This window comes from Rousettus aegyptiacus, unplaced genomic scaffold, assembly GCF_014176215.1.
Source record: "Rousettus aegyptiacus isolate mRouAeg1 unplaced genomic scaffold, mRouAeg1.p scaffold_m13_p_14, whole genome shotgun sequence".
NCBI classification, from domain to species: domain Eukaryota; kingdom Metazoa; phylum Chordata; class Mammalia; order Chiroptera; family Pteropodidae; genus Rousettus; species Rousettus aegyptiacus.
Genome location: NW_023416289.1, coordinates 39,217,821 through 39,243,601, shown reverse-complemented (window position 1 = coordinate 39,243,601; position 25,781 = coordinate 39,217,821). Strand labels below are relative to the sequence as shown.

Genomic DNA, 25,781 nt, shown 5'->3' with positions numbered 1-25,781 from the left:
CTGCTTCTTCTCCCTGATCTTCATCTCAATGACATAGTCTCTTTGTCCCCCAGGACCCAGGCCTTTTCCTAAATGCTCCCACTCCTTCCATGGTCCACTACCCCCACAACCTGTTCACTAGGGCTCTGAGCATATCTTCCGCCTGCACCTTCCTCTCCTTCCTGTACCAGGCTTTGATCTAGCACCATCCTCATCTGTCTAGGTCCCTGGCCTACTCTTTTCCTGGGATCTCTGGCTCTAGTCCTGAGCCATCCTCCACAGGGCAGCCAGGGGCATCATTCTAACATTTGACCACATCCTTCATCTTCTCAGCTATGACTGCCTCTCTGATATTTCCCAAGTTCTATAACATGACCCCAGTGGCCCTACCCACTCTGGAGCTGTCTCATCATGGACAGACTGGTCTGGCTGTCTGCTCTCATGTCTCCTCAGAGTGTATGTCCCCTGAGCCTCTACAACTAGAAGGGTAGAGGATGGAGGACATCTATTGTTGTTTCTCCTGAGACTTCTTGCTAGAGGTGAGCTCATTGGGTGGACAAAGAGTGAAGAACAAGGGCACATTTGCTTTTTGCCTTTCAGCTTCCTTTCTCCCTTCTTGACAGCACATTGTCTTTGCAAGAACTGCTCACACACACACACACACACACACACACACACACACACGAGCATGAGATTAGGGTGGGACTGACTGCCCTCAGCTCTGATTGGGATGAGCTCTGATTGGTTTAAACCAACCAGGGTCTCATTCCTCTGGCAATGTGAGTGGTAAAATGATGAGCTTATGACCCCATCCAAACAGGGTGACTGACAGGACTGACAGCCTGCGAATGTTGGACTCTACTCCTTTCTTTCTCTGGATAATAAGGTAGATATGTGCAGCTCAGAATGTGAGGGAGGCTGACCTGAGGTAAAAGGCCACACTCAGAGGAGGGCGGAGGAGGAAAAGCTACAGAGAAATGGAGCCAGAATCCTATAGATATTGAAGACTTCTGGATCAAACTGTACCCCAAGCCTATATTGACAAAACCCATATATTACCATTTCCATATGGACCATTCAAGTGAAATTTTTTGCTTCTTGTATCTGAAACAAAGATCCTAACCTCTCCAAAGTTCGTTCCTTAAGTTTGACATTGAATATATTTAGCAATTGGTACTAAACCTGGGTACTTAACAATAAGAACAGACTACAGGCCATAACATTTGGCCTGGGTCATTGAGGACTCTGCTTGACTATAGGGAAGTCAGGGGCACCTTGGCGAGGGGCTGAGTTGGCAGGCACACAAAGAAGCCACTATTTACCAGCTGGCACGGCAGGATTTTGGTATTTTAATGATCTATGTGGCTGTGTGGTCTAAAGGAGAAGTAAAAATTCAAGCAAAGCAGAAAGAAGGCTGGGGATGGGTGACAGGTTGCATTTCCAAGATGGCCCAGGACATAAGGGATGAGAGTGGGTGAGGTTTGGGTGGGGCAGATAAGACACTCAGGTCAGTGGCTTCTTTACAATTTTTTCAGGTTCAGGCTTGTTCTTCTCTACCACCTGGAAGCTGCTCCTGGAGCTAACACTGGATCTGGTCTCAGATGTGCTGCTGAAGACTCTGGAAGAGGAGCTGTGAGTGTAGTAGAATTCTGAGGTGATGATGTTTTTGATCTTCCAGCGAAGGATGTTGCAGGTTTTCGCCATAAGGGGCAGCAGGAGGCAGAATATGATGTACAGGATCACCAGGCTGAGAAAGATGCTGGTCGATATCTGCAGTTACCATACAACAAGCATAGGTGGGCAGCCTGGGGGGCCGCTTCCAACTGGCAGGGCAGCTCCTGGCAAGCTACTCACCATGAGGATGATGAACGACCGCTTGGCACTGAGTGGAAGCCCATGGATATGCAGCAGAAAGATGAGCTGGTAGTCACAGTATGTGCTCTGGTCCACACCTCTGTTGGGGGAGGAGGTCCAGGATTGGAGAGGAGTCAAGGACCCCACAGAAAGCCCCTGACCCCACCTGGGTCACAGGCCTAGCTCACCTGTTACTCACCGACACTTTGAAAAAGAATTCGGGGGCGAAGATGCTATGGGGAATGGTGTCATAGCATGGGGAGTTCTCCAGACACAGCCACCTGGGAGACCAAGTTCAAGTACTTGTGTTGCAGATCATGTCTAGCACATGCTAACCCCTAATTTCTCCCTCCACCGCACAAACTCTAGATGAGCACCAACTATATATAACCTTATACCTTCATCCTTCATTCATTTATGCAATAGACTGGTTGAATGCCTAGCAAGTGACAGGCCATTTGTTTACTCATTAATTTCCTCCTGCCTTTACATGCCCATCTGTCAATTCCATATTATACATTCATCTGGATTACACCTATTATACATCTATTATGTGCCAACTCCTCACTTATTCCTTGCTGCCTTCATTCTTTCAGCTTGAGCATCTACTAGGTCTGAACTCATATCTTCATTCATTTATTCTTTCCTTTGTTAATTTATTCAACAGACATAGGTTGAACACTGACAAAGTGCAAGTTGGTTACTTTGTTCATTCACTCCCTTCCTTCATTTGTTCATGGCATCATTTTCTTCCTTTCATTGAAACAAAAATAGTAATTGAGCCCTTATATACTAATTTCTTCTTCCATTGTTTTATTCATTCATTAAGAACTCCATTCAAATGTCAATAAATGTCTATCATTCATTCATTCATTCATTCATTCATTGCCTCATTTTACCAATACTACATTGAGTTTATTCAGGACCTGAACCTATACAGGTGACAGATCCCACAGGAGACAGTGACAGAGGGGTCAGGGCTGGATGGGGTAGCACAGGAATTTATGGGAGCCACCTCTCCCAACTAGAACCATCAGAAAATCCTCCTGGATGAAGAGGCATCTGAACTAAGGCCTGAAGAAAAAGTAAGAGGGACCAGCCCCACAGACAGAGGGTTCAACTCATGTAAAGGTCAGCCTCATCTGAGGAACACAAAGGCGGTCAGCGTGCATTGGGGATCAAGAGGTCTCCCAGAGACAGAAGGGATGGACAGGCCCGACAGGTAGTGGTCAAGTGGGGTATGAGGGGATCTGCAGCCGCGCACTCACTTAATGCCCAAGCTCTGATGGGACATGACGCTGAAGGCCGAGTCCTTGGTGATCATCGTTGTGTTCTTTGTAGTCCAGATGAGGCTGTTGGTGCTGTGGAAGACAGAGCAACCTCAGTCGGGGGTGGGGGTGGGGGGAAGCGGTTCTTGGGCTGCCGGCTTAGCCTGAGGCCAGAAGTGGGTGTGGTGTTAGGGGATGGAATGATCTTTTGTGGGCGGGGCCTCACATTGGGGGTGGGGCAAGAGTTTGTGAGAACCTAGGAGACTTGATGTAGGCGGGGACTGAGATCCCAAGGTGGGTGAGGTGTGGACCTGGACCTGCGAAGCCTGAGGGGTTTGCAAGGGGAGGAAGGTTCATTATTGGCTGGCCCGGGCCCTCAGGGATTACTTGTCCAAGGGGCTGTTGAAGCGGTAAATCTCCTCCTCACTGTATTCCTTGATGTTGTCCACGTTGGGCCCACCACCTACCACCTTTAGCACGTAGCTAACGGGAGCAGAGGTGCATCTCGTTATTCAGGCTCCTACATCAGCTCTACCACCCAGTCCCCACTTTACTCCCTACCCACCTCCCCACTCTAGTCAGCTTCTGGCTTGGCCAGACCTTTACCTGCCCTTAAAACTGCCAGAGTCCCCTGTCGCCATATCTTGGATCAAGAAGAAGGGGTAGAAGGCTGTGGAGTCAGAGGGGATTGAGGCCAGGAAAATTAGCTTGGCCAGAGAAGTGGAGGACGGGGTTGGGGGGAGGAAAGAGAGAGAGAGAAGACGAAGGGGTAAAGCAGAGGATGGGTGGGGAGGTAAGCTGGGAGAGTGGAAAGCCCGAAAAAGCAAAGTGGTGTGGGTAGAAGACAATGAACGAGGCAGAAGAGGGGACTGGACACGCACTGTCGCGGAAGTGGAAGCAGGGCATCTCGAGGTCGACATGCACGCAGTCGAAGTAGTGTTTGTTCTGCAGGCGGTTGTACTCCAGCGTGTAGGTGATGTCGAAGGCTAGGCGCTTGCCGGGCGGGCAGCCGATAAACACTGGCAACATCAGGTTGCCCTGAGCGGGAGGAGAAAAGCCTTGTGCTGGGGAGTGAGATGAGGACACCCCTCCTCCTACACACACCGCCACTATTTGCTGTGCTTCCTCTTACCAGGGAGCAATCCAAGCATTATTTTCCTTTAAATAATACTCTAATTAAACTGCAAACACTTATGTAGCTCTCACTGTGTGCAAGGCACTGGGTGATGTTCTCTAAGTGCTATTCATATTCAAAGGCATTTGATCCTCAAAACTGTTTTAGGAGCTTTTACATCTGAACTAGTTATGGAGGCCATATTAGTGCTGTGTATGTTAAAAAATGAGAAGATAAAGGTTATATCTGAGTTCAGATACTGGGGATTCTGGGCTTTTTAGTGGAGGCTTCTAGGTATTGTTGCTTTGTATAGTTATGGTACTTGATTGGTTGTTGTTACTGGGTGGTCTTTACTTATTGGTGGAAACTGAATGCAATTAGGCTTAGGGTTAGTGTAACGAGGAAGGAGAGGAAATATGTATATACACACCCCAGTATATATAGTAGAAAGTTTCACTTCCATTCCCATCCTCCAACTGTCTTGCCTCTCCTCTATCCCCAGAGAGGGAACCTCTATGAGTACTTTTTTGCCCATTTCCCCAAAGTTTCTTCACACAAATAAAAGCAAACATGAATATATGTTCTCAATGAACCTCTTTCAGGCTAATGCTTTATATACACTATTGGGAACCTAGCTTTTTTTTTTTTTCTCTCTCTCTTAAGAATTGAATACGTTTTGGAGACCACTCCACATCACTATGTGATCTTTCTTTTCTTTCTTTTCTTATTTTTTACAGCTGCACATTTTTCCATTGCACTATGTGCCATAATTTATTCAACCACCCCCCTATTAATGTACATTTAGGTTGTTTCTAACCTTTTGCTGTAATGGTGTGTTGCAGATTAGATTCCCAAAAGGAATCTTCCAGGTCAAAAGTGGGGGTGTTAACTTTGACCTTCTGTGGAAAATAATGCCTAACACTAAGCATAGCAGGACACAACTATGGAGGTTGAGGTCAGTCACTCTTTTTCTGCACTTGACCCTGATTATCTCATGTAATCCGAGGAGTTGGGGGGTAGTAACAATCCGACCCCCTTTTTTACTACTCTAGGTTGTAACAAGCCAAGAGGGAGGAGCACCATGGTTTGTCAGCTGGTGAGTGGGCAGGGAAGTAGGAGGGATCAAGGCCTCCGGGCCAGATCCCTCCTCTACCACTTATTAGCTCCCTGAGTTACTTGGAGAAGATGTCTACGCCTCTCTGAGCCTCAGTATCTGCCTCTCTGCAAAGGGGCCATTGCATGTATAAGTAAGTGAAGAACCAAGGACCCAAAGGAGTGAACAAAGCACGCGTGAGTGGGCAAATGAAGAGCGACATGAAGAAGAGCCGAGCTTGCCCACACGGGGCCTTTGTGGCCATTGGAAAAGAGAACCCTCTCATATGTTTTACTTCCCCCTGCAGAACAGTGTCAGAGGAACATACGAGCTTGGATACAATCTACACAGCTGTAAGGGCCACCCTTTCTGAAAACAGAAAAGGATGAAAGAAGTGAGAGTGTGGGTGGGGTTCCCAGGGGAGCACACAGAATCAGCCCTGTCAAGGTGCCATCCAACCCTTTCCCTCCCAGCACAGGGCCGGGTACCCCAAGGTCCAATACTTGCATGCGGGGCCCCTGGATCGTGTTCTGGAAGCAGTGCCCAGCCGAGCCCACCACCTGTGGATAGTAGGTGATGACAGTGGGTCCCATGGGCCCAGTCTTTCTCCTCATTCCCCATCCTTCCCCTCCAGGCTTGGACCACACCTTGATCATCACAGAGGTCTTCACGAGGTGATGTCCACTAATACCCTGGTCAAAGCAAAAGCTTTTATCACTGAGCGTAACCTGGGGTGGGGAAAGAAATAAAGGGGTCAACAGGCAAACCCAAAGATTCAGGGTTGATTCAAGTAACCACCCACCGGCTTCCAGCATGTCCACTGCCCCAGTAAATATGCCACTGTACCTCCTCACTACCTGGTCTCACCCAGAAAAGCGCTGAGTTGCGATTAATAAAGATCTTCTGTTTCACCACCGCGTGAATACAGGATGGGTCAGACAGCACCAAGCCTAGGCCCAACTGGCTCCGCAGGGGGAAGGTGTTGTCTGCTCATAGCACAGGGAGGGGTTAGAGCCTCCTATCAGCCCTGACAGGAGCCCTGCCCGGTGGATGGTGCCCAGGTCCCAGCACCCTCCCGCCTCCCCCTACCCCGACTCCACTCCACTCCCCGCTGCTCCGACTCCACTTGGTCTCGCCCGCAGGGTCTCGCGCACAGACCGAGCTCCAACTCTGACTTGAATGAGCGGCCCCGGACCGTCAGGAAGATGGAGAACCGGTAGCTGGTGCCCTTATCCAGGAAGATGCGCTCCGGCAGCTGGTACCCAGGCTTGACGTCATAGATCTTTCTGTAGCTCATCATATCAATGTGAACGCTACCCGCGCTCTGCCAGTTGCTCGCCAGGTAGAAGTAGTAATCCTGGGACATGGGAAGCAGGGCGAAGTCAGTACCCGGGGAGGGTACGGGGGTAGGGGTGGGGCAGGGCCGCCCTTTTCCTCACTCACAACCCTCTCCATGCACCTGGTCCTGTTTCTTGTTCTTCCACCAGTGCCAGGTGGACTCGTGCACAGGGTCGGCGTATGGCTGCAGGGACCACCAGCACCGTGAGCCGGGCGGGGCAGAGGGGAGCGTCCCCAAGCAGTTGGCTTTCTCAGGCCCCTTCCCAGCCCTTATCCCAGCGCCCAACCCAAACCCTGGGCCCCCCTGCTTTCAGCCCAACGGCCACACCCGCAAAGCCACTTCCCAGAGCCCTGCTCAAGCCCCCTGCCCCAGCGCCCAGACTCATCGAGGCGGGTCTGCTGTTCCACCCTCCGCAGCCGTTTTTCCAGCCTCTCAGGTCTCGCCTTCTGTGCCTCCGCAGTCCTATCTCGCACGAGGCCCGGCCTGGGACAGCCCCCCAGCCGCCAGACGCCCACCTTGTCATACTTGGAGTGCAGCCAGAGCAGGTAGTAGACGAGGCCCTGATAGAGAGCCAGTGAGTTCTCCGTGTGGAAGCCAGAGGGCTCCAGCACGCGCGGCGGCTGTGCCCAGTAGCGCTCCTGGCGCGTGTATCTCTGCGGGTTGGGCAGGTTATGCAGGCGCATGATCGTGAAGGGGCAGACATTTCTGAAGGAGAGCGTCGTGTGGCTCCTGTGTGGTGGCAGTAGGGGAGGGAGGCTGGCATTTCTGTGCCAGCTCCCCAGAGACTCCGCAGGCCTGTTTCTGACTCCCCAAATCACATCCAACCCTGCTCTTGCTGCTCAGCCTCAGCCCCTGGTGCCCCTGGACACCTGCCCTAAAGGTCCTGAGTCCCTCAGACCAGAGTCCTGGACATCATCCTTCTATCTCCCCCTTTCTCCCTCCCCTAACTCTGCCACGCCCCCCCCAAGTGACCAGGTAGTTTCTCCCCTTAATTCCATCATGGCTCCGTAGGACCCTCAAGATGAGGTCTAAGTTCTCCCCATGACCACTAGGCTCACCTCGTGGGCCCTGCCGCCACCATTACACTGCGCTTTCTCTCAGCTCTCAAACCCCCGATCTCTGTTCCCCATCAGGTCCTTCACACGTATGGATCCCACTGTCTGAAACACCCTCCTCCATGTTATTACCCGGCCAAGTCTTCCTCGCCCTTCAGGTCACAGCTCATGCACACTCTCTGTGAAGCCCTCCCTGATTTGCATTTTCTCCAGGCTGGGTCAGGTCCCTCCTTTGAGCTTCCATAGGCCCTGAGCTCCCCCATCGCAGCTCTGAGGTTGTCACTGGGGATGGCTTTGTCTCCCCGCTGGGAGTGGGCAGTGCCTGCCTGGGGCTCTCTGACTACTGCTGTGGTCCACCCAGTATCTTCTCACCCTTGCTGCTGCAAGAAGTAGCGGTTGCTGAGCTGCTGGTACATCAGAAGCTGCTCCACGGGTACAAGCCTCTTGACGATCCGGCCTCGCCAGTTGTTTAAAAGGTACATCAGCTGCATGGGAAGGTGTGGCCAGGTGAGCTGGTGTCAGCCATGCTGCAGCTCCTCCAAGTCTCCCCACCACCCCGCCTGGCACCTGGTACAGATTGCTGTCTTCATAGAAAAGGGTGACCATGGTCTCGTTGGGGGCGTGGAGAGAGGACTGATGCATCACCTGCAGACTGATGTACACCTCCCAGCCTTTGGATGGGAACAGCTTATACACCCGGTAGCTGCCCTCCAGGAGGTACCAGATCTAGGGGTGTGACAGCTAGGTGTGTAGGAGGGCCATGGGGACCTCTTACCCCACCTCTCCCTCCACCGAGTGTGCCGGCCCCATTTACTGAGGGGTAAAGCTTGGGAGCACACATCCATCTAGAACCAGGTAAGCTCACATACTTCTCTCTGGAGTGCTATCTCTCTACTTCCCGGAACCCAACGACCTCTGCTTCCAGTCCCCACTTGCCATGATAAATTTCTTCGGTGTTTTAGTCTGCTTAAGTTTCTATCACTTGCAACTTAAAGCATTCCTAACGTATACACTCCCAATGTCTGGGGTTCCTAGGGCCGAGCCCTCTTTTTTCCTTCTCACTCTTTGCACCCTCCAAGGTCTCATCCCCTTGGGCTCAGTTTCCCATCTCTGCACTGATGCGCACACTCCGTCCCCCCAACACATCTGCCTCTAGACCTCACCTCCTCCTGAGCCTCAGCCTGGAGGGTCCTTTCCACCCTCCAGGATGTGTTCCCTCCATGTGGCCCCCTGTGTGAAACCCTCCCTGGCACACACACCCCAAGAACAGGCCAGGCCCCTTCTCTGAACATCTGTATGTGCTGTTTTCCTTTGTCGCAGCCTGACTACTCTCAACTGTCACTGTCTGGGAATTAGTCAGTGTTCCTAACTGGACTGTCACCCTGTGAGGGCAGGGCCCAGAGCTGACTCAGTCACTGTTGCATCCTCAGCAATGGGTCAGGCATCCAGTGAATGCTCCATATTTATGAAATGAGCAATTGCATGGTGAGAAGAAAGAGGGCCCTCTGGAAGTCAGAGTGTGGAGCTCTGAGCTCAGGCTTTTTCCTCTGCTGAAGGACTCTGGAAAGACACTTAGCCTCTTTGAGTTCCAGGGTCTTCAGCTATAAATGAAGCTTCTGCTGCCCTACCTCAGGGTCCCTGAGGGCATCCCCTCCCCTGGGCCCCTTTACCCTGACCGGGGGAGAAGGGAGACCCCTTGGGTTTGGGGTGGACAGAGAAGTGGGGAGAGGGACAGGGCAGGCCACCTCTTCAGTCTCTGTGACAATAGCTGTGTCCCCACGAAATGAGTTGACCAGGTACTTGATGGACAGTTCCTTGGGGAAGTCCGCCAGGTAAACGAAGTTTTCACTGTCATGGCTGCAGGGGTAGAGATGAAAGCTAGGAACACCTGGGCAAGGCCCCTGGAGGGTATCTGCTTCACCCAGATCTGGGCTGAACACAACGCAGAATCCATTTTCTCACTAGCCTTGTGAGAATGTGCAAAGGAAGCCTGAGATTCTACCTTCTGCCCCTGACTCCAAACTCTCTGGAAGAACTGCCCATCTACAAATTCAGCCAACCTGGCAGTTTACCAACAGCTCTTGGCATTGGTCAAGGGACCCCTAGGCCCCTGAGGGGTGAGAAGCATCCTAACCTTTCCCCAGACAATGCCTTCTATTGCTCACATAGTTTGAGTCCCCACATCAGGGTTCCCACAGCTTCCCCCACCCTATTCCTGACTGTCTAGCTGGTATTTTCCCTATTACAGTCCTCATAACTTCTGGACATGGTGAAGTTAAAACTGAAAACTTGGTGTATTAAGAAAGGGCCCCCACCCTGATGGGGCTGGGGAGGCAGAATATGCCGCCCCCCCCACCTCTGCAGGAGGAAGTTGCCCCAGATGAACAGCAGTTTGTTATACGGGTTGTAGGACATGCCCTTGGGCACCATCGAGAAGCTGGTATAAGACTCCGTCCCTAGGATCATCAGGAACTCCAGGCCTCGAGCTGACCAGGGCAGAGGCACAGTAGACACAGCAGTGAGGTGGGGTCACCAGGGTACCTCCTGGCACCCACCCTTGAGGCCTTCCCCTCCACTTTCCCCTCCTACCGTCAGGGATGAATTCTGGGATGGTGTAGAGGATGGCCAGGTAATCAGTGACTACAGGTAGAGAGAATACAGCAAAATCTCCTGAGGCCCTGAGCTTTTAAAACCTGAAACTAGGCAAGTCACTGGCTTCCCAGCTCCTCCAAAAAAACCCTCCAATGACTTCCCAGTGGGGCCTGTTAGCCCTTATAAAGAGGCACTGCCTCTGAGAAGACAGTCCTGGTGGGGCTGGGGGGTGCAGTGCACAGCCCATACAACTGCATTTGGCAGCCCTATTCTCAGTTCAGGTAAAATAAAACCAATTCTCCTTATTGTGAGCCACAAGTTCTTTCCAGATCTGGCTTCTGCTCACCTCTCCAATCTCCCCCCTTCCCTTTCCCCTTCTGTTCCAGTCACATTGACTTCTTCTCAGTTTCTCCAGCCCACCAAGCCTGTCTTCCACCACTACCCCTTACCCGAGAGTGACATGAGTTACATTTCCCTCCACAGTATCTGCTGTGTGCTCAACCCCCCAAAGCATCCCAATTACCCAGGTCATAGCTGACCACTTGGAAATACTTCTTGGAAGCAAAGCCCTGGATCTCCACCAGTAGCAGTAGGTGGTTGTCACCCGCAACGTATATGGCCCAGTTTATGGAGCAGACAAAAACTAGGGAAAGAGGTAGGGAAAGAGGAAGGCCTAGGGAAAGAGGTAGGGAAAGAGGGAGGCCTAGAGTAGCCCAAGACCCCACCCCTCTCCACCTCATTCCTCTCTGTGATTGCCACACCCATCCCATCCCCAGGACACTGCCCGTCTTTTCCCGGGACCTCTCCCACTCTTTCCTCCTCTCCCACACCCTCAATCTCCACACCCGCCCACCACAGACCCATCTGGGACATAGGTACCTTGTATCCGCTCACACACGGACTGCTGCCTGGGCAGCATCTCGAAGGATACGTAGCCATCTGCAGAGCAGGGCAGGTCCACGCTTAAGCATTTCCCTTTCCCAGACCCTCTGGCACCCCACCACAATGGAATGAGGGTGCCTTCGTCTCAGTCCTTAGGATTCAAAAGGCAGGTCTCACCCCCTGGCCCTTCAGTCACTCACACCTGCTCTATCAGATATGTCCATCTCAGGTCATAGTAATTGGCTAAGGTCTGGGCACATGACCCAGAATTAGTCAATCAGAGTGCACCCTGGGATTCATGCTAGAGCTAACAGGGAAGAGGTTGCTCTCATTCTTTTTGGGTGACTCAAACTGTCAGGAGATGTGAGCCCTGAGCTCCTGGGGGCCAACCTTAACCCCCACAAGAGGAGTATTTACCTGAAAATGAAGCTAAATCACAGGACTCATAATAATAAACCCTTTTCTAGCACTCACCATGTCTAGAACACCATTCTAAGACCTTTACATATGCCAACTTATGTAATCTGTAGAGCAACACAATGCAGCAGGCACTACTAGCACTATCATTAGCCCCACTTTGCAGATGAGGAAATGAGGCCAAAAAGAGAGGTTAAGTCACCTGCCCACAGCCACAGGTGGCTCTGATTGGGTGTGTTGGAACAGTCTCTCTCCAGATCTGTACTATAATTGCTATGCTATACCTTACCAAAGATAGAGTCCTAGTGATATACTGTGAGCCCCTGGATCCAGCCATGCCTAAAGTTAGAACCTGGTCTTTTCATCTACATAAGTCTACAAATTCTTGATGCTTAAATGATTTTTGAACTGGGCTTCTAGTCTTTGAAGCCAAATACATCATGAAAGATACATAACATACCCCGGCACTCTCCCTACAAATGCTAAACCTATCTCTACTCACAGGGTCAATCTCCAGCCTGGGACCCCTCCTTAAGGCATATGTTGAGGGGCGAGGGCCTGAGGTCAGAATTCATGGAAGCGAGAAGACATGGAGGGGTCACTTGGGCTGCCAGTGTCCCCTATCCTTACCTGTGATGGTCCCAAAGTGGACGTAACCTTCGTTCTTGCCAATGGTGAGGGCTATGATGTACTCAGAGCCATTGCTATGGAAATGCACAGGACAGAGCTTCTTGATGCACTCAGTGGCCAGCACACGAACCCAGCTTCCTGCAGGGCAGCAAGGGACCTCAGGCCCAGGCATTTGAACCTAGGACCCAGGTCGCCCATCCACATTTCCCTAGCCTTAATGAGCCTGTTATCTGTCCTCTCCCACTAGAGCAGCTATTCGGTGTGGTATCTGAGGGGCTTTTGCCATAGGTCCCCAGCTGTCCTTGAGAAAATTCTCCTGGCTCACACTCTGTCTATGAAGTTCAGATTGGGCTGACCCCACCCTTGCATTCTCCTTGCCAGAGCTATTGGTTCTGAGCTGGAGATGTGACCAAGCAGGGCAAATCAGAGACATTCCCAGCTTGCAACCACTAACAAAAAGATGCTCTTTCCTGGGGCCTCAGAGGGCACAGGAAGGGCTGGGCCTGTCTAACAGCTATAGTGAGCCGCTAGATCCAACTCTGCCTGAAACCAACATGCTCCTGAGTTTTTCAGCTGTCTAAGCCAATAACCACCCCCCCTTTTTTTTGACTTGAGCCCATCTTAATTTGGTTCTTCCCACTGTCAAAGTGCCCTGAGTAAGAAAGAGATCAAAATGGAGCTATTGAGAACATGCATTAACTAATGAACCATAGGTAACAGTACAAGTTTTTATGACTCTGTGAGTCCAAGTGACCCTATCTCTCATTTGAATAAGGAAAAAACACCTGTAAGAACTAGGAGAGCTTTGGCATTTAAAAGACAGGGCAAAATCTAGTCTTTCTTTTCCTTCTCCGATCAGTCTCCTTTATGGCTTCGCTTCTTCAAGAGCCCATCTCTATTTCTGTCTTTTTCTCTGACCCCTAGGCTACTCTCCCACCCTCACTCCGCCTCCAAGTTTTCTTTAGTGTGTATCTTTCTTAGTATGTCTTTCTCTGCCCTTCTAACACTGTGTCTGTGTGAGTGAGTGTGTGTGTTTGTGTGCATGCATATCTCTCTCTCTCTCCCTCCTCCCTTCACTCTCACATCTCCCTCTTCCCTCGGCCGGTTCACGGTTCCTGGCAAAGTCTGGATGAAGGCCTCGCCCCAGCGTGGAGAGGATGGGAGAAGCCTCCACCCAACCCAGTGTGAGCAGGATAATTCAGGACCTTGGAAGGTCCCTCCAACACCTGCCTCCTCGACCACAGCAATTCCAGTCCCAGGTGCCACAGAGGATGGGTTCACTCAGACAAATCCCTGGGGCTCCAACAGGCAGTCCCTTGCCCAAGGTGCCATGGACCCCTAGGCATGTGACCTGGCCACAGGCCCCTCACCGCTGCCATGGTTGCTCTCATGGAGTGTGGTATAGGTGCCTGTAAAATAGTAGACGAGCTGGTTCTGCCGAATGAAGAGGGTGCTCTCAGTGGCGATAGCGTCGTAGATGGTGCCGGTGAAGCTGGCCTGAGGGCAGTAGAAGGAACCTACCCAGCAACTGTCAATGCTCAACTGTAGAGAAGCAGGGCCAGAGGTAAGCAGGTGGCCTTGGCCTCAACCACACCTGCTGCCTTGGGGAGAGGTGCTTGCTCTGCCAACTGCTTGGGATGAACACATGCAGTGACCCCCAGGGTGCCCTGCCTGCTTACGCTGCAGCAGCACCTTGGTAGCCAAACTTCCCCAACATGGGCCACAAAAGCAGGCAACCCAGGCAAGAGCCTGGGGCTTTGTATGCTTCCTAGAGCTGAGCAGTTCACAGCGCACTCAGTACTGCTAAGCAGTCTCCGTTCCCCGGGCCACTGAGGTTTGTACCCATGTAGGCCCCAAAAATCCCACACTTGGCCCAAGGCATGTTTTTAATAATCCCATTCTACCTTGAATACAGTTCACTGTCAGGCTGACACTATCTGAACTCACTGACCAATCACTAACATTGGCAACATCACCAATAGTGGGAAAGCACCACCAATAAAGGGTTCTTGCCAAAAAAAAAAAAAAAAATTTTTTAATCTAAATTTAATCAAACTTCTAGAGCTTACCACTGGTTTATTGATAATATGAGGTATTATGAACTAATTGTGTCCCCTTCCTCAGTACATATGTTAAAGCCCTAACCTCCCAATGTGACTGTATTTGGAGACAGGGCCCTTAAAGAGATAATTAAGGTCCAATTAGATCATAAGTATTGGGTCCTGATCCCATAGGACTGGTGTCCTTATTTATAAGAGGAAGAGACATCAGAGATATTTCTTTCCACTTGTGCACACAGAGAAAAGACCATGGGAGGACATAGCAAGAACACGCTTTCTGCAAGCCAAGGAGAGAGGTCTCACCAAAACCAACCCTGCTGATGCCTTGATCTTGAACTTCCAACCTCCAGAACTGTGAGGATGTAAATTTCTGTTTTTTAAGCTACCCAGTCTGGGGCACTTTGTTATGGCGGCCTGAGCGGACAAATATAGAGGGTCAGAAAAACAGGTGGATTGATTCCGTGAGGAAGCAAGTGGCCAAATTCTATAGGAACAAAGGCCTGGTTTCTTAAATTGACTAAAAAAGGGTGGCTAGTGGAGGGCAAGACGGGGAGCAGACTTACAGGTGAGAAGGGTTTTAAGAGACCTAGCAACTAAACACAATGTGTGGGTCCTGATTCAAACAAACCAATTTTAAAAGACATTTTTAGATAACCAGGAAAGTTGACTACGGCCAGATTAGATGATATTAAGTGGTTATGCTAATTTTTCTGGTTATTATAACTTGCTGGGCATTGTGGTTTTCTTTTTTAAAAAGTCCTCGTGTGTTGGAGATACCTCCTTGGGTATTTCAAGAATTGACAGGTGAAATGGTATGTTGGCTGGAATTTAAAACAAATAAACAAACACACACACACTCTGGGGTGGGGGAAGGTGGGACAACAAAAGGCGACATGTCAATAATGATGAAAGCTGGGTCTGTTATACTGCGCCCTCTACTTTTGTGTCTGATTGAAATTTTCCACTAAAAAGTAAAAATTTCCACTAACTTTTCCAATAAAAAGTAGAAATCAAAGCAAAACCCTAGGCTCTGCTGTTGAGGGAAATTTCACTCACCAAGTTAAGGAGAACATGATTGGTCCTAGTTCCCCTACCCTACTTGGCATTCACAAGTGTCCTTCAAAATGTTATTTCTAAAAAACTCTGGTCAATCACTCAGACAACAGAGATTCTCGCTAAGCCTGGTGAAGCTAACTTGTGCCCTCCAAGTCTGTCATTTTGATTAGCTGTTATACTTAATGTATTGTACTGATAATATCTGAGGTGATGCCTCTCTTTCCTGGAAGAAATACCTGGCAATTTTCTTTGTTAAGCTAGAAGAGGATCACCACATCTCCCTCTTATCCCATATACATGAGGAAAAGAAAAGCTGTAGGTCAGCTGGATTTCTTATTGGAGTAAAATTTGAGAGTCCTGACTCATTTAGCTCAGTAAGCAGTGCGTTGGGCTTTCCTGGCCACAGTGGTTGACTCAAGATGGGCAAACAGCCTGAGCCACACCAAGTGGAAGGAATATTGTGATTCAGAGATTAGAGGGTAGTGGGAAAGAGCCCTCTCAATGGATACGGGCCTGAGAAGAAACAGCATCTGCAATTCTGGGGGACAGAGCTGTTTGAGCATAAAGTCAATACAGAGGAACCAGGTCCAAGAGATGGGAAAAGAGAGCAACTCAGTCTTGATGACATGATCTGAAATCCTGGGTCAAGCTGGACCTAAAGTCCTGAATTATTTCATTATGTAAACCAACAAATTTCCTCTTCCACTTTTGGCAGATGGCTAATTGAGCTCCCAAATTCATTTTCCCACATTCTTTGTTGAGTTTTAGCTGGGCATGTGTCACCCAGGGAGAAATTTTATTTCCCAGCCTCCTTTGCAGTTGGATGTAGCCAACCGACTAATACCTCACTAATGGAAGGAACTTAAGTGGAAGTAAAAGTTGCTTAAGAGAAAACAGCTTGCTTTCCACTTCTGCTCCTTCACTTTCCCTTTGGCCAGAATATGGATATAGGCAGGACCTGGCTTCGATCATACAGATAAGATCAGCACCTGGGCCTAGGGGATGGTGAAGCAAGAAAAGGGAAAGGATGTGGTTTCCCACTTATAGACTGTTAAGAGGATAAGCAGTAGCATCTATTTAAGCTAGTCCCTTCCTTTCAGGGGTCTCTTTGCTACAGCATCTAAACTTGACCAACACAGAGCTGAGGAAAGCTGTGCAGAGGGGGCATTTCCATGGAATGCTGTGGAAGGGAATGGTGAGGTGAAACAGGAGGAAGGGAGGCAGAGAAGAAAGCGACATTGGAGCAATACTCGTGATTAAAGACTGAGAATAAACAGGCTTTTATTTTGGAGCGACGGAAATTTTTTGGAACCACATATAGGTAGTGGTTGCATAATATGAACGTACCAAATGGCACTAAGTTGTTCACTTTGAAGTGGTTAATTTTATGAATTTTATGATTTTTACCATGCTAAACAAAAAACAAATATAGATGCTTGAAGTTCAAATTGAATTCTTCCTGTTACATAAGCCCACTGCTCTGCCCTCCAGATCTCTTCGGCAGAATCCACATCAGCCACATATTCCCTGTGGCATGCTGGGATCAGGAGCGAGAAAACTGAGCAATGTCTGGAAAGACTTGGCCCAGAACAGAGAAAGCTGACACAGGATAGGGTGAGGGTCATAAACTGAACAAATTCAGTGAAGCTGGAATTCAGAGCCAGAGGGAACCAGAAGAACATTGATCTACATGGGGTTCTCAGAAATCGTAGGTGGGGCTTTCGACCTTGATGGGAAGAAGCTAAGGCAATCTTTTGGGGTTGCTATGGAGCACAACTGTTTATCATGGACACCATTAACAACCAGCCACCTTCTTTCCCTAACTTGTGGCAAAGCTATCCTGATTTCACCCTGGGGGAACCATCCTTCCTCTGCCTCTTGTCTCAGATGTCCTCCTCATAAGGATGGAGATCATGACCCATACTAAGCCAGCTGGCGTATTGCATTATGTGGGGACACATGACCCAAGCTGAACCAAGCAAGACCGAGGAAATAAATTTCATGATTTTTTAAAAGCTATTTGGGAAAGAGATGCTCTCGTTTCCTGGCCTGGGGATTGGGATGATGAGGACAGGACTAATTTAGAGGAAGTGGAATGGAAAGGTGGAATTGTCATTTGAGCCCCAAGGCAAGTCACACCTGAAGCCTGCTCTGAAAACTATGAATCCATTCAGCTGCTCAAACCAGATTGGGTTGGAGTTCTGCCTACAGCTGCGCCAACTCAAACATGTTTGTCATTCACACCAAAAAACATTCCTTCAGACCTTCCTTCTCCATTCTGGGAATAATACAGGCTCACAATGCAGAATTTGAAACCCTTGGGGCCAGATGTATATAGCAATTCAGAATTTTCCAGGGTTTAGAAGGTAGTATGCACATATGTAGCACTGACATGTAAACCAGTCGGGTCTGGGGCAACACCCAGTAATCAAATTCTTTAATATTTCTGCAGGGCAGAATCTAAACATTGACAGTAAACAAGATGCAAAAAGAATGTAAGCAGCCTTCATTAGCTCAGGTCAGGGTTTCTTGACAAATGAATTTTAGCCCTAAATTTGTGGAAACGCTGTTTTTAAAGCTTTTTGGATTTCAGAATTTCCAGTGGTGGACCTATAAATAATGACAGCTTTGACTCACATAGTGCTCATCCTGTGTTCAACTGGTAATAACTTATATCATCCTCATAATGATTCTACACGGTAAATATAAATATTCCCATTTTATAGATGGGGAACCTGAGTTCCAGGTGGGTAAAGTGACTTGCCCAAGGGCACACAGCTAGGAGGTGGCAGGACCAGCATTTGAATCCAGGCTGTTTGGCTGCAGAGTCTCAGGTCTTTCATTCATGCTGCCTCTCACAGAGGATGGTATGTCTTAGGGGACCCCTTCCACAGCCCCAGGTCCTATCCCATTTTAGGGGCTGAGGCCCAGTACCCTTCAAGAGTCCCAGCCCACCGTCTGCCCCACACCACTCACCTCCACAAGAAAGAAGTCCTCGAAGTTGGTGTCAGTCAGCAGAATGGACTTCTCATCAGGAATGCCACCCAGAATGAGCACAGGTGCCTGATCCACAGTGTACCATAGGGGCCTCGATGTGACATTCAGAAAGTACCGAGGCTTCAGACTGAAGAGCTGCCGGGGGAGGGGTCAGGGGGGCTGCTCAGCAACCCCCTACCCTCCCTCCCACGGCTCCATCTCATTTAGGGAAAAAGCCAAAGTCCTCACTCTGACCTATGAGGCCCCACACGATTTGCCCCTGGCACCTCTCTGACACCATCCCCGCCACACTCTCCCCCTCATGCACTCTCTCAGCCGCCTGGGCCTCCTCACTGCTCCCCAGACCTTCCAGGCACATTCCCACCTCAGAGCCTTTGCACTGGCTGGTCCCTCAGTATGCAATGCTCTTCCCCCAGGATCCACGTGACTCCCTCCCCTCCTTCAAGGCTTTACTGAAGTGTCAGCCTTCTCAATTCTGCCTTTCGGGACCATTCCATTAAACACCACAGTCCCCTCTGCACAGACCCACCCCCTTTGCTCTGTCTGAATTCTCTCCAGAGCACTTTTCACCTTTTAACCTACTATGGAATGTACTTGATTTCCTGTTTACTGGATCAGTGTCTGTCACTCCCACGAGAATGTCAACTCTCTGAGGGCAGGGACTTGGGTCTGTGTGTTCACTGTTATGTTCCCATGGGGCCACACTGTGTGCTCAGTAAGTGCTTGCTGAATAAATGCATGAATGCACCATGATTAAGAAGATGAGTACGGGAGTCAGGCAGACACAGTTCCAAGTTTTTGTCACATGTACATGCTGAGAGGCTATGGGCAAATGGCTCCACCCCTTGAGGCCCTCAGTTTTTTCCTCTTTAAAATGGGTGTGTGAGAGCAGCTTCCCTCACAGGGTCAGTCTGAAGACATGATGTGATTGTGCATTGAGTAGAGGACTTCACACAGGGCCTGGAGAAAGTGAACTCTCCGTAAGTGGGGTCCACCACTCGTTTGGGAAGTAATCGGGGCCCCAACACCCGGTCTTTACCCGTTCCCACTGTCTGGGTGCCCTTACCTCATGTCCCACAGTGAGCTGGAGTTTGTTGTTTGGCTGTCTCTGCAGAAAGCCGTTGATGTTCACCTGAAACCTGGCAGCAGGTGTGGAGCAGGCACAGGTGAGCATTCCAGTTTCAGGGGCTCCTGCCATAGCTCACAACCACCTCTCCACTCCGTTCCCTCCCTTTGGTCTCCTTCTGGCTTCTTTGGGGATCTGGGGATAAGGAAGTCCCTCCCAGAGTCTACCCTTCGCCCCAGGCGTAGGGAAGGGCACCTTTTATCGGGGATGAAGGGCCCCAGGCTGTTGCTGCTGACATCCACGCGTATGACCACACTGCCGTTCTTGAGAGGCATGGGCGTGTACCAGCTCATGACACACACCTCCTCTGCGCGGCACTTCTCTCCTGGTAGGCAGCAGGCACTGAGGCTGCTGGGGCCCCCACACACCCTCCTGGGCCACAGACCACTGGGATCTCTCTGCAGCTCCCCATGTCCTCCTCAAAGCCATGGACCCCACTGGGGCCTCTGGGTAGCCCCATCTGAGCCATGGAACCTGCTGAGGCCTCCCCACACCCTCCTCCAGGTCACAGACCCCACTGAGGGCTCCCAACAATTCCCACACCCCCTCTGAGGTCCCCAGCAATCCCTCATGCTCCTGCCAGGCTTGTGACCTCTCCAGGTGCCCCTTAGGCTCACTTTTACTGCGGAAGGGGGCTGCCTCCATCTGGATCTGCAGATGCTCTAACTTCCAACGATTGAAGTTAACTGGGGACTGGAAGGTGACCATCACCACAGGCTTCAGCCCTGTCAGGTGGCCCTTGCGGACCAGGGCCTCGGAGGACTGAGGGCGAGATGGCCTCACAGGTGTGTCCTTAAGATAGCCTCTGCCCCCCACCCTGCCTTAACCCCACCTCTAGTAGCCTGTCTTCCTGGACTTGGTAGGGAGAACAAACTCTCCACCATGGGAAAGTGAGAGAACATGGTCTAGGTTTGGGTCTGAGGTTGGGGACAGGCCAGGCGGAGCGAGGGGCTGTGACAGAGTCAGGAGGTCTTCCTAAAGGAGGTGAGTCCAGGGCCAAGGTCTTCAGACAGAATTTAGATGTAGGGAAGGCATAGAGAAAGGCAGCACGGGATAAGCAAAATTGTGATGGTGAAATGAACCTGGCACCCAGAACTGCCAGTAGCCTCTTCCCTCGCTTCAGGATTCCCAGGACCTCTCTTGAGGCTTCCATCCTCCCCACAGAAATGAGACTCTCTGCCTACCTCACCAGTCAGAAGATAGTCAGGTTTGGAGGTTGGGGCCTGCAGGTGAATGTGGGGTGGGACAGTTGGACAAAAAGGAACTGGGGAACAGGGTGAGGGGGCAGCCAGGGACAATCTATCAGAGACGCCAGGATCCCAGCTGGGCTGAGAGGACAGGCAGGGCTTAGAGTGGAGAAGTGTGTTCCAAGTGTATGGAACAGCATATGCAAAGGCTTGGAAGGATCCCCAAGAGAAAGCTGCACTGAGGCTACTCTGGGCAGGGGCGGGGGTGGGGGTGGGGTGCCAGACCAGTGGGAGACATTTAACAGGTCTGACCAGCTTGTACAGGCTTCATCCTGAGGAATGCCTCAGGCAGGGCCCTTTCAATCCTGCCGACTACAGCCAGCCTGGCCCCTGGGTTTCCAACTACAGGGGAGCAGATGTTGATGGGGCAGGGACTTCCTCCCTTTCAGGGCCACAGTGGCCACGACCACCCTGATCCTGTAAAGCCTCAAGTCCTGCCTAGACCATCCATCAGCGGCCTCCCTGGTCTCACTGCTCCCATCCCTGTCTGCTACAGTCTGCGGCCCCCTACTCCACCCCACCCCAACCCACCCCCACCCCATGCAGCGGGAGGGAGCCTTTGAACACCTGAGTCAGATCACATCCCTCCTCTGCTCAGAACCTTCAAATGGCTCCATCTCACTCACAGCGAAATCTCAGTCCTCACTAGGGCTCACGAGGCCCTCGTCACCTCCCTAAGCTATCCTTTCCCGCTATGCTCCTCACTCACTCTGCTCCAGCCACATGGGCCTCTTCAAGGTCCTCACACACACTGGCCTCTTTCCTATGCCATGGCCTTTGCGCTGGCTGTTCCCTCAGCCCAGGATGCTTTACGTAGTTCTCCTCACAGCCTTCCCTCTTCATCATCTTAAGCCTCCTCAGACAGATCTTCTCCAATCACCCAGCTAACACCTTCCTTTCTAATATATCGCCTCATTTTGTTTTCTTCTTTGCACTGATTACCCTTCATAAATTATACATTTACTTGCTGGTTGTCTGCTTCCCTAGTGGGCTGAATCCATAGAAAAACCTGGCCACATTGTTTATCATTGTGTCCCCCCACACACACTGTAAAAGAAAGAGGATCTGACTCATAGTAGATGTCACATAAACAGTAAAGTATTATTACCACACTTTTACAAGTAAGGAGAGAAGGTTTTTGGAGTAAAAGTCTATGCCCAAGATCACACCCTAGACACTTGTTGCTGGGATTCACTGAGTCCTTTTTATGAACCAGGTACTGTGCTAAGTGCTTCACACACATTTAATCATTTTATGAAGTGGGCATGATCATTACCATACCCTTGTTAAGGATGAGGAAACTCTGGTACAGAGAAGTTAAATAACCTGTCAGAGATCACTCAGCTCTTACATAGCAGTGGTAGGATTTGAACCCAGGCAGCCTGGCTCCAAGCCCAGAGTGTTAACTATCATGCTACATTTTCTCCAAGTAAATGTTAATCAGTGGCAGATTCAAATCCAGGTCTGCAGCCTCCAGAAATTCATTTCTAGACTACAATATTTTACTGTCTTCAGAAAAGCTTACTTGAGCCAAAATGATCTTGAAAAAGAACAAAGTTGGAAGACTCAAACTTCCTGATTTGAAAACTTACTACAAAGCTACAGTAATCAAGACCGTGTGGTACTGGCACATGAATAGACATATAAAGCAATGCAATAGAATCACACCCAGAAATAAACCCTTACATTTGTGGTCAATTGATTGTTGACAATGATGCCAAGACAATTCAATGGGGAAAGAACAATCTTTTCAACAAATGGTACTGGAATCACTGGATATTCACATGTCAAAGTTGGATACCTACCTTACACTGTATACAAAAATTAACTCAAAATGGATCAAAGACCTAAATGTAAAAGCTAAAACAAACGAACAAAAAACTCTTAGAAGAAAACATAGGCATGAATCTTCATTACCTCTGGTTAGGCAAAGCTTTCTTAGACAATATCAAAAGCACAAGCAACAACAACAAATTTAAAACTGGTGCTATTTTATGGTATGTGAATTATATCTCAATAAACAAAACTTTTCCGCTTCAAAGAACACCATCAAGAAAGTAAAAAGACAACCCACAGAATGCAACAAAAAATTTATAGACTATACAGTATCAGGAATGCCTCAGCCCAGGCCCTTTCAATACATTGAGACATATATTAAGAATATATTAAGAAATTTTACAAAAAGGTGAAGGGATTAAGAAGTACAAATTGGTAGTTACAAAATAGTCACAGGGATGTGAAGGACAGCAGGGGGTATATAGTCAATAATATTGTAACAACTAGGTATAGTGCGAGGTGGGTACTAGACTAATCAGGGGGATTACTTTGTAAATTATATAAATGTCTAACCATTATGCTCTACACCTGAAACTAATATAATAAAATAATGTTGAATGTCAACTCTAGTTGAAAATTTTAAATTAAAAAAAGAAATTTTACAACACACAATACAAATACAACTCGATTTTTAAATGGGCAAAGGATCTGAACGGACATAGCTTCAAAGATAGATAAACGGCTAATGAGTACATGAAAAAATGTTCAACACCATTAGTTATGAGAGAAATGCAAATCAAAACCACAAGGAGATACCATTTCACACACACTAGGATCGCTATAGTTAAAAAAGATGGGCAATAACAAGTGTTAGTGAGTGTATAGAGAAACTGGAACCCTCACATGTTGCTGATGTGAATGTAAAATGGTGCAGCTGCTTTAGAAAACAGACTGGTAGTTCCTCAGAAGTGAAAGAGTTCACATATAAAACATCAGTTTCATTCCTGGGTATATACCAAAGAGAACTGAAAACACATGTTAACACAAAAACCTATACATAAATGTTCATAGCAGCATTATTCATAATAGCCAGAAAAGTGAAGTAACCCAAATGTCCATCAATTAATGAATGGATAAACAAAATGTAACAACACATTCATACAATTGAATATTAGTCAAATATTAAAAGGAAATATTGATACATGGATGAGCTTTGAAAATATGCTCAGTGAAAGAAGCCAGACATAAAGGCTACATATATGTTTACATAAAAGGCTACATACATAAAAGTTTCCATTTATACGAAGTGTCCAGAATAAGCAAATTCATAAGGCCAGAAAGTAGATTAGAGGTCCCTAGGGGCTGGAGGGATGGGGGTACAGGGTTTCTTTGGGGGGTAATGAAAATGTTCTAGAATTGATAGTAGTAATGGTTGCACAATTTTGTGAATACACTAAAACTATTGAATTATACAGTTAAAATGATTTACTTTATGGCATGTGAATTATATTTCAATTTTCTAATGGTAAAAAAAAAAGCTTATTGAGTATCTACTATGCGCCTGCAATAGTAGGCAATCCTTATGAATCCGTAAGGTTGCCAGAATCTGGCGGTGCCACAACTATTAAAATGTTAGAGATGGGGAAACCGAGGTCCAGACAGAACGGGCCCATCCCCCACTGCACCCACTTACCTTTCCCCTGCAGGAGTAGTTGATCTTCAAGTAGTAAGGGAAGCCCAAATAATTCTGCAAGGAGAATTTGGGCAAATCTCCAGAGCCCAGAGGGGTGAGGGTCCAGGACCTCTCCCATTCTCCTGACCCCAGTCCCCTCACCTCATCCGGGTCGATGGGCGCGTCCACTAGAAAGCCGAACAAATTATCCACTGTGTCCAGGGGCTCTTGATCGAAGAAGCGGTCGCTCCCGTCATTCTTGCCTACCGTCTCGAATTCGTTCAGGACAACCTGCCAGGTGCACTCCTGGTTATCCTCGTTAGCCCACAGCCTCCACGATGACAATAACACCGCCAGCAGTGCCCGCAGCACCCACAGGATTCGGAGTCTCGGCCACGCAGGGCCAACAGGAGACATTGCGGGGCAGCGCGAAGCGTGGCTCGAACCTGAAGAATGCGGGGATCAACACCCGCTGGCAAGACTGCGCTCCGCGGCGGTCTTCTGAGATCCTGCCTTGCTCCTGCGCTTGGCCCCGCCCCTGCTCCTGGACTCGCCTCTGCTGGAACTTCTGGCCCCACCCCTTCTCCTGCTCCTGGCTCCACCCCTGCTTTTGCTCCCTTCTCTGCCCCTGCTCCAGACCCCGCTCCAGTTCCTGGACCTGCATCTGCTCCTATTCTGGATCCCACCTCTGCTATTACTCCAGGTCCCGCCCCTACTGTTGCTCCTGGCTACGCCCCTGCTCCTGGTTTTGCTCCGTCTCCTCGTCGCGCCCCTTAACCTTGCCCTACCCTTGTTCTTTCCTCTGAGTCTGCTCTGCGTCCCTCCCCTACTCTTCACCCGGTTTCGGTTTTTGTATCTCGCTTTGACTGCATCCAATCTATTTGCCCCAGTCCTGCTACTTTCTCTGACCTCGCACCTACACTTGCACCGGCACCTGACCCCGCCCCCACTTACCCAACCTGCCCACTTCTTTTCGCACCGCCCCTTTCTCCTTGCTGGGGCCCTGCCGGGATACCCGGTCTTGTACCTAGCCCCGCCTCTCTCCCGGTCCGGGTCGCGGACCTCTACGCTCCGCCTCTTCCCCTGTCCCCGCCCCTGTTTCTCGCTTAGAGGTTGCTCCCGGCTCTGTTTTCGCTGTTTGTCCCGCCCCTGCCCCTTATCAACCCTCCTTTTCCCCTGGCCTTTGACAAGCTGTTTATCCTCAGCCTGCTCCTCGCCTCGCCCCCTCCCAGAGCCCCGCCCCTTCTTCTTAGAGACACTCGCTTTGCCTTTAGATCTCCCCTCACCCAGCGACCTCTCTTCACCCTGCACCTTCTCTTCGTTCCCTGCAGGCGCTGCCATGTAGGTCAGCACCTCCTCGATCTTCACCTTCCCGCCGATACGCGATACTTTTTCGTCCAAGACCCTCTCCTGACTACCCCTTTTCATACCCTGGATAGCAATGGACTCTACGCCACTACTCATCGCACCTTCTGTTTGGCTTTCCCGGTTTCTCGCCTTGCCCTTCCTCCGCCCCTTCCCTCCTCTGCCTGGTCCCTTGACTCTCCTCCCTTTCCCCTGCCTCTCCCATCCTCGCCTACCCCCTTCCCTCCCACGCCACCCACCTCCCTCCCGGGCACCTCCC

General features: G+C 49.7%; 1 protein-coding gene across 1 annotated transcript; it reads right to left on the bottom strand.

The window, feature by feature from the left end:
* Positions 1-1,316: 1,316 nt before the first annotated feature.
* On the bottom strand, positions 1,317-25,653 carry CATSPERG (cation channel sperm associated auxiliary subunit gamma). The gene is made up of 29 exons (XM_016165284.2): positions 25,588-25,653; positions 24,320-24,603; positions 24,179-24,232; positions 20,080-20,224; positions 19,658-19,784; positions 19,403-19,475; positions 18,316-18,471; positions 13,594-13,765; positions 12,224-12,361; positions 11,174-11,233; positions 10,818-10,937; positions 10,292-10,342; positions 10,059-10,188; positions 9,448-9,559; positions 8,270-8,428; positions 8,075-8,187; positions 7,163-7,376; positions 6,768-6,830; positions 6,467-6,665; positions 6,176-6,294; positions 5,956-6,036; positions 5,812-5,868; positions 3,983-4,139; positions 3,708-3,771; positions 3,489-3,584; positions 3,102-3,194; positions 2,022-2,114; positions 1,834-1,933; positions 1,317-1,749 (listed from the first exon to the last, which is right to left on the bottom strand). Exons 1-29 carry the CDS (start codon positions 25,619-25,621, stop codon positions 1,483-1,485), a joined length of 3,531 nt encoding a protein of 1,176 aa, XP_016020770.2. The 5' UTR covers positions 25,622-25,653; the 3' UTR covers positions 1,317-1,482.
* Between the last annotated feature and the right edge of the window lie 128 nt (positions 25,654-25,781).

Bases quoted from the DNA above. Each gene is read 5' to 3' on its own strand.
- CATSPERG (XM_016165284.2), bottom strand. From the start codon at position 25,621: ATGAGTAGTGGCGTAGAGTCCATTGCTATCCAGG. The intron at 12,362-13,593 runs GTGAGGGGCCTG...GCTGCCCTGCAG, and splicing joins TGAGAGCAACCATGGCAGCG to GAAGCTGGGTTCGTGTGCTG. The intron at 6,666-6,767 runs GTGCATGGAGAG...CCCATGTCCCAG, and splicing joins AGAACAAGAAACAGGACCAG to GATTACTACTTCTACCTGGC.